Raw genomic sequence first — 15,380 nt, 5'->3', positions numbered from 1 at the left:
GTGGGCTGTTAGTAAATAGGCTAGCAATGTCAAAAGACCACATCGATATGCTGTTGCTCTCAAGATGTAGATCCTGTACAGTCTTTATGAAAGTAGAGTAGCTTTATTTGCCGTTTCTACTATATACAACTGGCACAATGAAAATGAAAGAGTGTTCCTCCAGGACCAAGGTGCTATTTGAACACACAGACTACACAAGAGTACATAGTGCAGCATAAAGTGCATGGAAAAGTGCAAAACATGCAAGACAGCACAGTAATTCCTAACAAGACAATAGGCACACAGTGGTGGACAAATTACAATGTATCAATGAATAATCATTAATAAAACACTATTTTTGTCGCAATTCAAAAAGTCGTCCAAAAATTGCAAATGAAATAAAGTGCGATCATACAGTGTTAAGGAGCCTGATGGATTGGGGGAAGAAACTATTGCAGTCTGACCGTGAGACACCAAATGCTCCGGTATCTTCTGCCAGATGGCAGGAGGGAGAAGGATTTGAATGAAGCATGTGTGGGGTTGTCCACAATGCTATTAGCCTTGCGGATGCAGCATGTGGTGTAAATGTCTGCAATGAGGGAAGAAATACCCCAGTGATCTTCTCAGCTGTCCTCACGATCTGTTGTCAGGTCTTACGATTTGAGACAATGCAATTCATAGACCAGACAGTGATGCAGCTGTTGAGGGTATTCTCAATGAAACCTCTGCAGGATGTGGTGAGGATAAGGGATGGGAGATGGGTTTTCCTCAAGTAGAGATGCTGCTGGGCTTTCTCGGCTATGGAGCTGGTGTTGAGGTACCAGATGAGATTCTCCACCAGGCTGACACCAATAAATTTGGTATTCTTCATATCTCCACGGGGGAGCAGTTCACGTCCAGTGGAGAGTGATCGCTCTGTGCTCTCCAGAAGTCAACAACCATCTTTTTCATTTTGTCCACATTCAGAGACAGGTTATTGGCTCTGCACGAGCCCATTAGCTGCTGCACATCCTCTCTGTATGCTGACTTACCGTTCCTGCTAATGAAACCCACTACCCATCGTGTCATCAGCGAACTTAATAATATAATTTGAGCCGTGCATCACTGCACAATCGTGCGTCAGCAGCATGAACAGCAGTGGACTGAGCACACAGCCCTAGGGGGTCCCTATGCTCAGTGTGATAGTGTTGGAGATGCTGTTCCCAATCCAGACTTAGAAGTCCCCCAGTCAGAGGGATCCAGTTACAGAGGGAGGTATTCAAGCCCAGCAGACTCAGATTTCCAATCAGGTGCTGAGAAATGATAGACTTCAATTCTGCATGTAACACTGTAAACAATAATCTAATGTAGGTATCCTTCTTGTCCAGGTGGGTGAGGGCCAGCTGGAGGGTAGTGGAGATGGCATCTGTTCAGCAGTTGGGACAATATGTGAACTGCAACATGTCCAGTGAGGGGGGGGCAGCAGGGTCTTAATATGCCTCATCATGAGTCTCTCAAAACACTTCATGATAATGGGCATTAATGCAACGGGGTGGTATATGTTGAGGGAGGTTACTGAAGACTTTTTGACATAGGGACGATGGTAGCGGTCTTGAAGCACGTTGGAACTATGGCACAACTCAGGGAGATGTTAAAGATGTCCCTGAGTTCATTAAGGATTCCTTCAAAGTGTATCTGAAAACTTCATTTTGAACTGGTTGCATCAGTTTACACATCATGTCGCCAATTCTTTTTTGCAGACCCAGTCACAGTTAATATAGATCATAAACAGACCTTGCTTTTGCATGTCTTAGAAGTCCATATATGTGTGGACACTCAAGAGACACAGGTCCCCCTGCTACATTAAACTGGAAAGGGTGCAGAAAAAATTTACAAGATCCTACCAAGACTGGAAGGTTTGAGTTATGAAGATGGGCTGGGACTTTTTGTACTGGAGCATAGGTGGCTGAGCTGTGACCTTATGGAGGTTTATAAAATAATGAGGGGCAGAGATAAGGTGAACAGTCATGGTCTTTTTCTCTGGGTGGGCGAGTCCAAAACTAAAGGGCACAGGTTTAAGGTGAGAGGGGAAAGATTAAAAAGGGACCAGAGATGGGTTTTTCCCCCACACAGAGGGTGGCTTGTATGTGAAATGAACTACAAAAAAACTGACAGAGGCAGGTACAATTACATTTAAAGGACATTTGGAAAGGTACATGGATAGGAAAGGTTTAAAGGAATATGTTCCAAACGCAGGCAAATGGGACCAGTTCAGTTTAGGAAACTTGGTAGCATGGATGAGTTGGGCCGAATAGCTTGTTTCTGTGCTGTATGACTCTATGACGAGTTCTCATGCTAATCATGCGAAACCATACCAAGCTTATAAACCTCAGAAGAGTATACTCACCATTCAATGTGATTCTGCTATTGAAAGCCATTTATTAAGTAATATGGACTATGCTCAGAGTTATATTAGAAAATAATTTAAAATCATCAGTTGGGCTCACAGTGTAATGCATGTGTATGTGCTACCCCTTTTTGTGGAGGCAAAAGGAATACGTTCATATATTGCACATTTTTAATGAAACAAAAGAGGTCATTATGACTTCGATAACCTGCTGCATCCCTGTGGCAACATCCTGACAAAGCATCTCTGCAAGCTTTAAGAGAATACAACACTTGCGCTAAAGGTCTGTAAGAAAATCACATCAGTGACTGGAGTCAGAGTTTAAAAAAACAAAAACTACTGATTAAATGCTTTATTTTAAATTATAACTGCACAAGTAACATGAGTAATGGGAAATATCAAAATCTAAAACTGAACAATAAGTGATCAAACTTATCTTGCAATAATAATTATCAAGTTGAATAGAGAATAACCTCGGTTATCTAAATGTCAATTATCTGAATTTTGGATTATCCGGATCAGATCTCAAGGTCCCATAAAAATGTTACCCGTTATCCGAAAAAAATACTCCCTGCCCTTGTCATTCGGATAATCGAGGTTGTTCTGTATTGGAATGGAATATTTATTATAGCTGTGAAGTTAAAAATGGAACATTTACAGATGATCCTTCATGAAATAAAACACTGAAATATTTGTAATTCCCTTCCATGTGATTTGCAACTTTGGAGTAAAATCATGAATATCTTCTTTTCACTGTACTGTAAATATCTATTTCATACTTAGATTTGGAATGTATGTGTGCATAATTTTAAATAAAAACTATGACTTTTAAAGCTAAATTACAACGCTTGAAAGATTTGCCATCTCTATTCATTTTAATTGTGACTAGCCAGCGAGCTTTGTTGGTGACAAATGACAAACCACAGTACAGTATGTTATAAGCCTGCTTGTGGAATATTTTAAAAAACATCTTTCACAAAGGTTCAAATCCCAGACATAGCTTTCAATGCACATATTCAGGAATTCATCAAGTACCTGCTGCAGACAGCACTACTGGACATTCTAAAAGATTGCTGAAAATCTGGAGAACTGAGTGTATATCCAATAGGTTTATGAAGAGTCACTCTGGGTTTGGTCAGTATGTCAGCTGTATCAGGAAATTCCACCGGTGAGCGGTTGAAACCCGTTATTGACCCAGGACCATGAATTGGGGAATTCACAGGACTGAGGCTAGGAGAAATACCTAAAATGAAGGAGAATTGCAACAGTTTAATCAAAAGATACCATAGATATTTCTCTTTGAAACTTTTCAGTCATGAGAATGAAGTTATGTGCATTTAATCCCAAATTAATTTTCTCATTTTTTTTTTACTTGCCAACAGTCGTCGAGAGAACAACCTATTTCCAGCAATCTACAATGTTCTTTTGAACCACCAATTAAAAGGAATGATTACGCAACAAGTCAATCTGTCCTTCAACAATGTTCCCTTTACTTCCCTGTATGCCCGTCAGTTTTTGTTTTACAGAACTGACATTAAGGTCAGCAGCTTTGGAGATTGTAGATGTAGATCCACATTTCAACACTGTGTGGCAGCATGTCCTACAACTCAGATTAACAATTACTGTAAAAACTACAATCTTGTGAACTCCCCAACTGCCAATACAGATGGTGTTTAGTGTTACAGCATAACTGAGCAACAGCACGGTGTCATTAATGAAGAAGAATTTCCATGATCTATTCATACTTTATAAAATGTCGAATATACACAGCTTCCTTGGTTTTCACAGTGAGCAATTCTATTTTTCCTTCAAGTTCTAATTCTTTTCGATCATGTACAAGTCAGAATAAACATTTCTAATCATTTCAAAATATTACTCAGAATTGACAGTCATTAGTAATGAAAAAAGTACTTGCAAGGTAACATTTAGACAACTAGAAACATTCAATAACAGATAGCAAAAAAAACCTATTTACGGATGCAAAAACATTAGTTCAACATGCAACTGGAACTTATAGCCATACCTTTAATACTTATGTATATAACTTTTGTATTAGCTTCTTAAACAGGGAAAACACTAGAAAGAACACTGCTAAGATAGAGAACTTGAAAAGCTCCATAACAAAACTCTGAAGGGGGGTGGGGGGGGGGGGGGGGGGGTGGAGGAAACCTGACTCAGAAATAACTGTACTGAGCTTAAGGGCAAATACAAAGCAATGAGAATACAGCTAGCTGGGTGGACTGGCAAAGGCATTAAGAAGTAAAACAGTGGAGGAAAAATGTTAGATAATTAAGAAAACAGTACATGACTCAGAAAATATACATCCAGTGAGAAAGAATGATTCTCGGAACGGGTAAGCCAGCCATGGTTAACAGGATAGTTAAGAAGAGCATCAAATAGAAAGAAAACCCATACGATGTGGCAAAGATTAATGCCAAGTCAGAGGATTAGAGAAGTTTTATGAAAACTGACAAAAGGCAACCAAAAAACGGACAAAATAAACTCTGAGGGTAAACTGGCAAATAATATCAAGATGGGTAGTTTCTTTCAATATATAAAAAGGAACAGAGGCCAAGGTTAACATAGGTTCCTGACAGAATGGGACTGGGGAGTTAATAAAGGGGGACCGTGAAATGGTAGAAGAGATAAATGAATACTTTCCATCATTCTTCACAGTAGAATACGCTAGCAATCTAAAATTCCTATATAATGCAGATGCAACAGGAAGAGAAGAAATAAAGGTAATAACTATCACTGGAAACGAAAACTAATGGAGGTAAAGACCAATTGGATCTGATTATTTGCATCCAGATGTTAAAAGCAGCTACAGAGATAGGAGATACACTGCTAGAAATCTTCCGGGATTAGATTCTGGAAAAGTCCAAGAGGACTGGAAAACAGCCAAGAAATACTGTACGTTTATTTCAAAAGGGAAGACAACAAAAAAAAGGTAACTATAGACCAGTTAGCTTAAGGTCTACTCTTGGTAAAATGGCAGAATCGATTATAAAAGGCAAAACAGCATTGCATTTAGCAATACAGAATATGATCAAGTTGAGTCCACAGGGCTTTATAAAGACACAATTGTGTTTGCAAGTTTATTTGAATCCGTTGAGGAAGTAACAAGCGGGATAAATAAAGGAGAAGCAGTGCTTGTTGCAGAATTGAACTTTCAGAAGACATTTGATAAGGTATAATATGTTCGGCTACTTAATTAGCTAAGAGCCCTTAGGTAGTAGGTAACATATTAGCATGGATAGAAGTTTAGCTAACTAATAGAAGGCAAAGAGTTGGGGCATGTTCAAGATTGTAACATATAATTAATGCAATGCTGCTGGGCTCAGTGTTGAGGCCACAATTAGTTAGAATGCACATCAGTGAGACAGAAGAGAAAAGCATAAACACAATAGTTGCATTTGTGGCTGACAGAAAAACAGGTGGAAAGATAATTACTGAGGATGGTGCAAAGGGTCTGTAGAGGGATACAGACAGATTAAGTGATGAGCAAGAACTTGGCAGATGTATTATAATCTGAGAAAATATGAGATTTTGCTCTCTGACACGAAGAACAGACGAGCAGGTTATTATTCCATTGGAGAAAGATTGCGAAAACCTGCATGACAGAGGGATTTGGGAGTCCTTCTGCATAAATCTCAAGTAGTTAGCATCCAAGTTCACCAGGTAATAGAGAAGGCAAATGGAATGCTGGTCTTTATTTCAATAGAAATGGAGGATTAAAAAGAGGTAAGTCTTGCTAAAATAAATCAAGGCATTAGTCAGACCACAGCTGGAATATTCTGAACCCCTTATCGAAGGAAAGATATTCTGGCATGGGAGGTTATCATGAGAAAGTCCACTCGACCGATCCTGAATGTTTTTTTACTTCATTTATGGGTTGCGGGCATCGTTAGTTTGCCAACATTTATTGCCTTTGAAAAGGTGGTGGTGAGCTACCTCCTTGAACTACGGCAATCCACCTGCTATGGATTGACTCACAATGCCATCAAGGAGGGAATTCCAGGACTTTGACCAAGCGACAGTGAAGAAACGGCCATTTATTTCTAAACCAAGATGGCAAGTGGCTTGAAGGGGAAACTTGAGGGTGGTTGTGGGTTTGGACAGGTTAAGTAGATTAAGTCTGTATGCATTGGAATATAGAAGAATACTATGACATAATTGAAACATACAAGATTCTAAAGGAAGTTGACAGGGTAGATTCACAAGGGGAAACCTTTCTGTGAGAGTCTAGGACCAGAAGGCATGATGTCAGATTAAGGGATTGCCTATTTAACGTACAGATGAGGTGGAATTTCTTCTCTGACGGTGTTAGATTTGTGGAGTTCTTCACCATAGAAGACTGTCGAGGCTGTATAGCTAAGTTCATTCAAAGTCAAGACAGACAGGTTTTTAATCAGTAAGGGAATCAAGGGTTATAAAACCAAAGTGGATGTTCTCATTGAATGACAGAGCAGATTCAATGGGCTGAATGGCCAGTTTCTGACCTTTCAAACTACTGTATTATGGTGTGAAAGTTTAGGCTCCTTATTTAAGGAAGCATATAAAAATTATTAAAGGCAGGTCAGACAATGCTCACTAGGCTGATACTTGGCATGAGTAGGTTGTCTAATAGGGATAAGTTGGGTTGGGTTCCATTGGAAAAATGAAGGGCAACTTGATTGAAGTGTCTAAGATCCAGAATGGTCTTGATGAGGTGGAAGTGTTAAGTATGTTTCCTGATGTGGCTCAGTCTAGAACAAGGGGACATTGTTTTAAAAATTAGGATCTTCTGTTCAGGACAGAGATGACCGAGAATGTTTTTCCCTAAGAGAACTATGAACTTTGAACACACTACCTCAGAAGGCAGTAGGGCAGTGTCACTGAATATTTCAAAGTCAGAGATGAGAGATTTTGTTAGGCAGCATTATCACATATTATTGCGGATAGGTGGGAATTTAGAATCAGTCACATAAACAGATCAGCTGTGATCTAATTGAAGATTCAAGGGCTGAATGGTCTACTTTTGTTCCAATTTTTTATATCTTTAAACACAATGCAAACATCATGAGGATTTCAATATTCAGAGTCAAGATTAGAGTGGTGCTGGAAAAGCACAGCAATTCAGGCAGCATCAGAGAAGCAGAAAATCAACATTTCAGGAAGCTGAAGGGTTTTTGTCCGAAACGTCAATTTTCCTGCTCCTCAGATGTTGCCTGACCTGCTGTGCGTTTCCAGCACCACTCTAATCTTGACTCTGATTTCCTGCATCTGCAGTCCTCACTTTCATCAACTTCAATGATCATACAAACTTGAAAGCAGAAATTGGCAAAAGTAGTTACCACAATTAAGTGGGAAAGTTTACTAAGATAAATTGGAATATTACATTGAAAGGTATGATGATAGATGAATAATGGTATATATTTCAGAAATATTTCATAATTCTCAACAAATATACATGCTATTGAAACATAAACACCATCAGAAAAAAAGATTCATCACTAGATCACGAAATAGTTTAAGAGACCAAACTGTTCAGACTGCTATTTGTTGCAAGCAAAGTATTCTGAGTGGTTCTTTTATTAAAGTACAAGACAAAATTCACAGGTTTATATCACACCTTCTGCTACCATAACCTTGCAAAAGTTAAATACAAAGTCCCGCTTTCACATCGAGAATAACCTCCATTGTACTGAATGGCACTGTCACAGTGCTAAATGGTACAGAATTCAAACACATCCAATAACATAAGACTGGGCATCCATGAGGCATTCTGAAACATCAACAGCAGCAGAATTATACTCCAACACAATCTACAACCTCATTGCCCAGCATTTGCCTCACTCAGCCATTACGATCAAGCCAGGAGATGAACCCTGGTTCAGTAGAGAATGGAGGAGGGCATGCCGGAAGCAGCACCAGGCACACCTAAAAATGAAATGTCAACCTGGTATTGCTACTAAACAGGACTACTTGCATACCAAACAGCATAAGCAACAAGTGATAGATCGAGTTAAGCAATCCCACAACCAAGGGATCAGGTCTAAACTCTGCCGTCCAGCCACATTCAATTGTGAATGGTGGTGGACAATTAACTCAATGGAGGAGGTGGCTCCATAAATATCTCCATCCTCAATGACGGAACAGACCAACACATCAGTGCAAAGGGTAAGGCTGTTGCATTTGCAACAATCTTCAACCAGAAGATAATCAATCTTGGCCTCTACCAATGGTCCCCAGCTTGACAGACACCAGTCTTCAGCCAATTCGATTCACTCTACGGGATATTAAGAAATGGTTAGAGGCACTGGATATTGCAAAGGTTATAGGCTCTAACAACATTCTGGCAATAATACTGAAGACTTGTGCTCCACAAACTGCCGCTCCTCTAGCCAAGCTGTTCCAGCACAGTTACAACAATCCCATCTACCTGACAATGTGGAAAGATTGCCTAGGTATGTCCTGCACAGAAAAAGCAACATAAATCCAATCCGGCCAATGACCGCCCCATCAATCTACACTCCATTCATCAGTAAAGTGGTAGAAGGATGCCATCAATAGCAACTGCACAGCAATAAACCTCACACTGATAGTCAGTTCGGGTTCTGCCAAAGACACTCACCTCCTGATTTCATTTCAGCTTCGTATAAACATGGGCAGATGAATTCAATTCCAGAGGTGAGGTGAGTGTGACAGCCCTTGACATCAAGGCTGCATTCAACATCAAGGAGACCAAACAAAACTGGAATCAATGGGAATTAAGGGCAAATTCTCCATTGGTTGGTGTCATACTGGCACAGAGGAAAATGGTTGTCAATGAGGGAGGTCAGTCATTTCAGCTCCAGGATATCTCTGGAGTTCCTTAGGCAATTGTCTTGAGCTAAACAATCTTCAGTTGCTTCATCAATGAGCTTCCCTTCGATGTAAGGTCAGATGTAGGGATGTTCACTGATGATTGCACTTCCAGATACTGAAGCAGTCCATGGAACAAGATCTAGACCATATCCAGGCTTGAGCTGACAAGCAACAAATAACACTCACACCACACAATTGTCAGACAATGACCAATTAGGGACAACCTAATCGTCGCTCCATGAAATTCAAAGGCATTAACATCACGGAATGTCCCCCACTATCGACATGCGTGGGATTACCAATGACCAGAAAGTCAACTGGATGCACTGTACAAATACAGTGGCAACAAATGAGCTCAGAGAGTAGGAATACTGCAGTGGATAAATCACCTCATGTCTTTTCAAAGCCTGTCCACCATTTACAAGGCACAAGCTTTTATTTATTTATATAATACTGTCACTTGTGCCGAATGCTACACACATGCCTGGATAGGTGCAGCTCCAACAATGTCAAGACGTTTGGCACTATCCAGACAAAGCAACCCACTTTATTGGCACCTCATCCACAAACATAAACACCTTACATCACCGACACTCAGTAGCACTGCAGAAATTCACAAAAGATCCTGAGACAGCACCTTTCAAACCTACGAACACTTCTATCTAGAAGGACAAGGGCAGCAGATACATGGGAACACCATCATCTGCAAGTTCCTCTCCAAGTATTCATCTTCCTGACATGGAAATACATTGCCGCTCCTTCACTTTGCCTGGTCAAAATCCTGGAATTCCCTCCCAAAAGGAGACTTTTGGTCACGCTGCAGCAAATGGACTGCAGTGGTTCAAGAAGGTAGCTCACAGTCATCTTTTCAAGGGCAATGAGGAATGGGCCAGCCAGCAACACATATACTCTACGAGTGAATTAAAAAAACCTAATGGAAAATATTACTCTGTGCATTTGCAGCATTCTAAAGTTATGACTGGGTCAGAAAAGAAAGAGCATTGCATGGTCCTGTCAGCCTGCACTACCTGGAGCAGTGTTATGTTCCTTGCTGATGGTAATACTGCAGAAGTTAGATCCCAGAATGAAACCTGGCTTGAAAGATCATACGTTTAATTTTTGCAGCTGACTAATGTGGCAGTTATTCATTGGAACATATTCAAACAAGATTGCAGCTGTCCTTTAAAAACAGAGCACAAGTTCTTCTAAAACAAAAAAGAAATAGAAGCTTAGAAGAGGGTTAGAAAAATGTTAATACAAACAAAGTCTCAATCCATTTTCCAACAACATGTACTGCAGTATTTCAAATCCAAAGAAATATCACTCCAATCTCAACGTCTTTAAATCTTTATGTAACAGACATTGCCTAGTTTCGTTGATTTGAACTGTAGAGCCAACTTCTTAACTTTCGCAGTTCCAACAACTTGAAGATTTGTAACCAAACTCTGCTCGCTTGAAGTACCATAGACTGGAACCCACTTCTGCTGAGAGGACCAATTTTCCTGAATTGACTCAATTTCCTTGCTCGGAGAAACTATGCTACTTTCCATGTGAAATCGGTGTTCTTCTGAACTAAAACCTTGAACGTTAAAAGTTCTGAAAGTATTTACTCTGTCTGCCATAAAAGAACAGTATATAAAAATTTTCAGCATTTACATAAATGATTTTGATGCAAATATAGGAATATGGTAAGTTAACCTGCCCCAAAATAGAAGATGTGGTACACAGTGAGGAAGATTATCTCAGGCTACAACAGGACCTTGATCAGACCAAGGAGTGGCAAATGGAGTTTAATTTTGGTAAATGTGAGGTGTTGCGTTTTCATAAGGGAAATCAGGGCAGGACTTATGCAGTTAATGGTAAGGCCCAGAGGTGTTGCTGAACAAAGAGACCTGGGTGTGTAGGTACAAAGTTGATTGAAAATGGAGTTGCAGGTATACAGAGTGGTGAAGATGACATTTGGCATGCTTGTCTTCATTTGTCAGAACACTGAGTATAGCATTTGGGATATCACGTTGCAACTGTACAGACATTGATGAGGCCACTTTTAGATTATGACATATCATTCTGGTCACCTTTTACAGGAAAGATTTTGTTAAACTTGAGAGGGTGCAGAAAAGACTTACAAGGATGTTGCAGGGTGGGACTGGAGGGTTTGAGTTACAGAGAGAGGCTGAATAGGCTGGGGCCTTTTTCCTGCAGTGTCAGAAGCTCGGGGGGGAACCTTCTGGAGGTTTATAAGATCAGGATGGGCATGTATAGGGTGAAAAGCAAAGGTCTTTTTCCTAGGGTGGTTGAGTTCAAGACTAGACAGTGTAGATTTAAAGTGAGAAAGGAAAGATTCGAAAAGGACCTGACTGGTAAGATTTTCATGCAGAGGTTAGTGTGTGTATGGAATGAGCTGCCAGAGGAATTGGTGGAGGCACGTACAATTACAACACTTAAAAGACAGCTGGAGAAAGGGATTAAAGGGATATGGGCCAAATGCTAGCCAATGGGACTAGGTCAAATTGGAATGCCTGGTCAGTGCGAACAGGTTGAACCAAAGGGTCTGTTTCCGTGCTGTATGACTCTATTTTAGCCATTAACACGACAGGGATGTCCCAAGCACTTGACCGTAATCACATACTTTCTTGAAACTAATGCACTTAGGTCACTGCTTCAAATAATTTCCTAATCTGTTTGACAAATAAATTACCTTCTTAGAACTAACCAAAATCCGTGCCTCTATTTTAAAATCCAAATTTAAATAATGCACCTTTTATCACAACAAAGAGAACTATTTGAAACAAGAGCATTATTTAATTTCTAAATCCTAATCTTAATAAATTTTAAAACACAAAACAGGAACCAGGTTTAATTATACATTTGCATATCTTCAAATAAATCTGTATTCATATGTCTAAACTAGATACACAAAGTGTTCAAGGTTCTGTGCTGTTGAAGAATATATAATTAAGAGAAAATTGTGAGCCAATGAGCTAGCAAATAGAGAAAAGCACATTGAGCCAAAGGAAGTATAAGAATAGAGGCAGCAAGAATTTAAACCGGGCTAAAACATTTTATGATTAAATCTTAGAAAACCAAAAATAGCACCAAGTAGAATTCAAAGATAAATTTTCAACTATGGACCCTGTGGAAATGAATGAAAACTCGAAGTGCCAGTCTTTGTTATATTTGTGATATGCATACATTTTTCCTTTGAAAGGTTTTGACTATTTATCTTCAGTTACAACTATTCTTCAAAGAGAAAATGAACACTGCCTGTCATTGCATAAAAATAATGGATTGGTAAAAATAATCAAAATGAAATTGCGTGGTCAAATAATTCGGACAATCTCTCAAATCAGAAGAATACAATTGAAATGATTTGTCTTCTGAAATTAAGATAATCTTTTTTCTTTTTACTCACATGAAAAGTTACCCTTTCATGCCTACATACATGCAGTAATGGAGAACAATAATCTGGCAGTGCTGTCTTTCAGATAAGATGATAGATATATTCATTTTGGTTTCATGCTTCCATATTGAAGATACAGACCTTGCTTTGGGAGACTACTTCACAACCTTTCACTTTGATTTTGTTAACTAGAAATCAATTTGTTAGTCAATAATTGTCTTGACAGCTGCATCAAGAGCAAATGCTGTTATCTTAAGACAAAAATTTGTTACCTGCCCGTCTGGGTCCAACATGATGAGATGTTAAAGATAGGGATGCAGACCGAGATTTGGGAATTGTCAACAGGTTTGAACTGGAAGGCCCATTTGCCTGTGAACCTGCATTTAAAGTACTTGAAAAGGGAAAACCGACAAACAAGTCAGTCAAAAACTGCTCTCAAACCACTTTAACACAGATTAAAAAGTTGCACCCACCAATATGTTGTGTAAGCACAAATATATAATATGTTAAGAGTTACAATTTAAATAGTTAACCTCTTAAGTTAAACTTCCATCCTTTAGTTGTTTTGTCTCCAAGAAAATATCGAGTCATACAGCATGGAAACACAACCTTCCGTTCAACTTGTCCGTGCTGAATAAAGTTTTTCAAACTAAACTAGTCCCATTTGCCTGCACTTAGCATGTATCCCTCTAAACCCTTCCTATTCATGCACATGTCCAAATGTCTTAAAGTAGTAGTAACTGTACCTGCACCTTCCAATTCCTGGCAGTTCATTCCACGTTTAAATCACCATCTGTGAAAACGTTGCCCCTCAGGTCTCTTTTACATCTTTCTCCTCTCAGCTTGAAATTGTGCCCTCTAGTTTTGAACTCCTCTGCCCTCAGAAAAATACCTTTACTATAATCTTATCTATGCCCCTTATGATTTATAAACCTCTACAATGTCAATCCTCAACTTGCGATGCTCCAGTGAAAGCGTCCCAGCCTCTCCTTATAATTCAAACCCACCAGTCCTGGCAACATTCTTGTAAATCTTTTCTACACCTTCTCCAATTTAATAAAATCCTTCATCTAGCAGAGTGACCAGAACTGTACACTGTAATTCAGTGTGGCCTTAACAGTTCTGTACAACTGCACATAGCATTCCAACTCTTATACTCAATGGTCTGAGCAATGAAGGCAAACGTGCTAAATGCCTTCCTTACCACCCTGCCTATTTATGTCGCGACTTTCAAAGAACTACGTACCTGAACCCCTAGATCGCTCTCTGTTTGACAACATGCCCAGAGTACTACCACTAACTGTGTAAATTCTGCCATTATTTGTCTCACCAGAACGTAACACCTTGCATTTATCTAAATTAAACTTGATCTGCGACTTTTCGGCCCATTAACCCAATCGATCAAGATCTCTTTGCAATCTTAGATAATCTTCTTCACTCTCTACTATACCACCAATTTTGGTGTCATCCACAAACTTGTGAACCATGCTACCTGTATTCTCAACCAATTTATATAAATGACAAACAGCAACAATCCCTGCAGAATATCACTGGACACAGGCCTCCACCATTACTCTGTCTCCTACCATCAAGCCAATTTTGTAGCCAATTGGCAAGCTCTCTGTGAATCTGATGTGATCTAACTTTACTAACCAGTCTACCATGCAGAAACTTGTCAAAGGCCTTACTGAAGTCCATTCAGACAACTTCTATCACTCTTCCCTCATTTATCTTCTTGGTCACATCCTCACAAAACTCAGTTAAAGTTTGCAAGACTTGACTTCCCATGCACAAAGGCATGCTGACTGTGCCTAATCAGCCCTTGCCTCTCCGAATCCATGTAAACTCTGTCTCTTAGAGTCCCCTCCAACAACTTACTCACTACTGACATCAGGCTGACTAGTCTATAGTTCCCAGGCTTTTCCTTGCAACCTTTCTTAAATAAAGGCACAACATTAGCCACCCTCCAGTCTTCCAGCACTTCACCTTTGGCTGTGTGTAAAACAAATACCTCTGCTAAAGACACCACAATTTCTTCCCTGGCTTCCAACAATATTTTGGTATATACTTGATCAGGTCCTGGAAACTTATCTACCTTTATGCTTTATAAAACCTCCAGGACCTCCTCTTCTGAAATGTGGACTATCTCAAGACATGGGTATTTATTTCCCGGAGTTCCCTAGTTTCTATGTCTTTCTCCACAGTAAGTACTGATATGAAGTTTTCGGTCAGAATCTCGACCATCTCTTGTGGTTCCACAAGTAGATGATTTCGTTAATCTTTAAGTGGGTCTACTCACTCCCCAGTTACTCTTAATGGTCATGTTGAATCGCCTTGGATTATTCTTAGCGTTATCTGCTAAGGCTATCTCACGTTCCCTTACTGCCGTGCTGATCTCCCTCTCTCTTAAGAATGCCCCCTACTCCCCTTATGCTCTTCAATAATTCACTTAATTCTAGTTGTCTATTCCTGACATATGCCCTTTTCTTTTTCTTGACCAAAGCTTCATTAACTCTATTTATCCATTGTTATCTACTCCTACCAGCCTTATCCTTCACTGAATAGGAACATATTGCCTCTCAACTCTCTTACAACACTGTTGAAAGTGTCCCATTTGCCAATTGTCCCTTTACCTGTGATTAGTCTACTGCAATCAACTTTTGAAAGTTCCTATTACTGTCAAAATTGGTCTTACTCCAATTTAGAACTTTAACTTTTACAGAAGGCCTATCCTTTTCCTTTAGTTTTGAAATATTCTGTTATTAG

General features: G+C 39.5%; 1 protein-coding gene across 1 annotated transcript in view; it reads right to left on the bottom strand.

Annotated features, from left to right (window-relative positions):
• The window catches only part of pde3b (phosphodiesterase 3B), a 123,377-nt gene that overhangs the window by 26,356 nt on the left and 81,641 nt on the right, over positions 1-15,380 (bottom strand). Inside the window, exons 5-6 of the mRNA XM_043705806.1 lie at positions 12,887-13,005; positions 3,401-3,608 (exon numbers count right to left, since the gene is read on the bottom strand). Of these exons, the coding sequence (XP_043561741.1) occupies positions 3,401-3,608; positions 12,887-13,005 (327 nt within the window). The remainder of the gene's footprint in view (positions 1-3,400; positions 3,609-12,886; positions 13,006-15,380) is intronic.

This window comes from Chiloscyllium plagiosum, chromosome 16 (assembly GCF_004010195.1).
Source record: "Chiloscyllium plagiosum isolate BGI_BamShark_2017 chromosome 16, ASM401019v2, whole genome shotgun sequence".
Classification (NCBI taxonomy): Eukaryota; Metazoa; Chordata; class Chondrichthyes; order Orectolobiformes; family Hemiscylliidae; genus Chiloscyllium; species Chiloscyllium plagiosum.
This window is presented reverse-complemented; position numbering and strand designations above follow the sequence as displayed.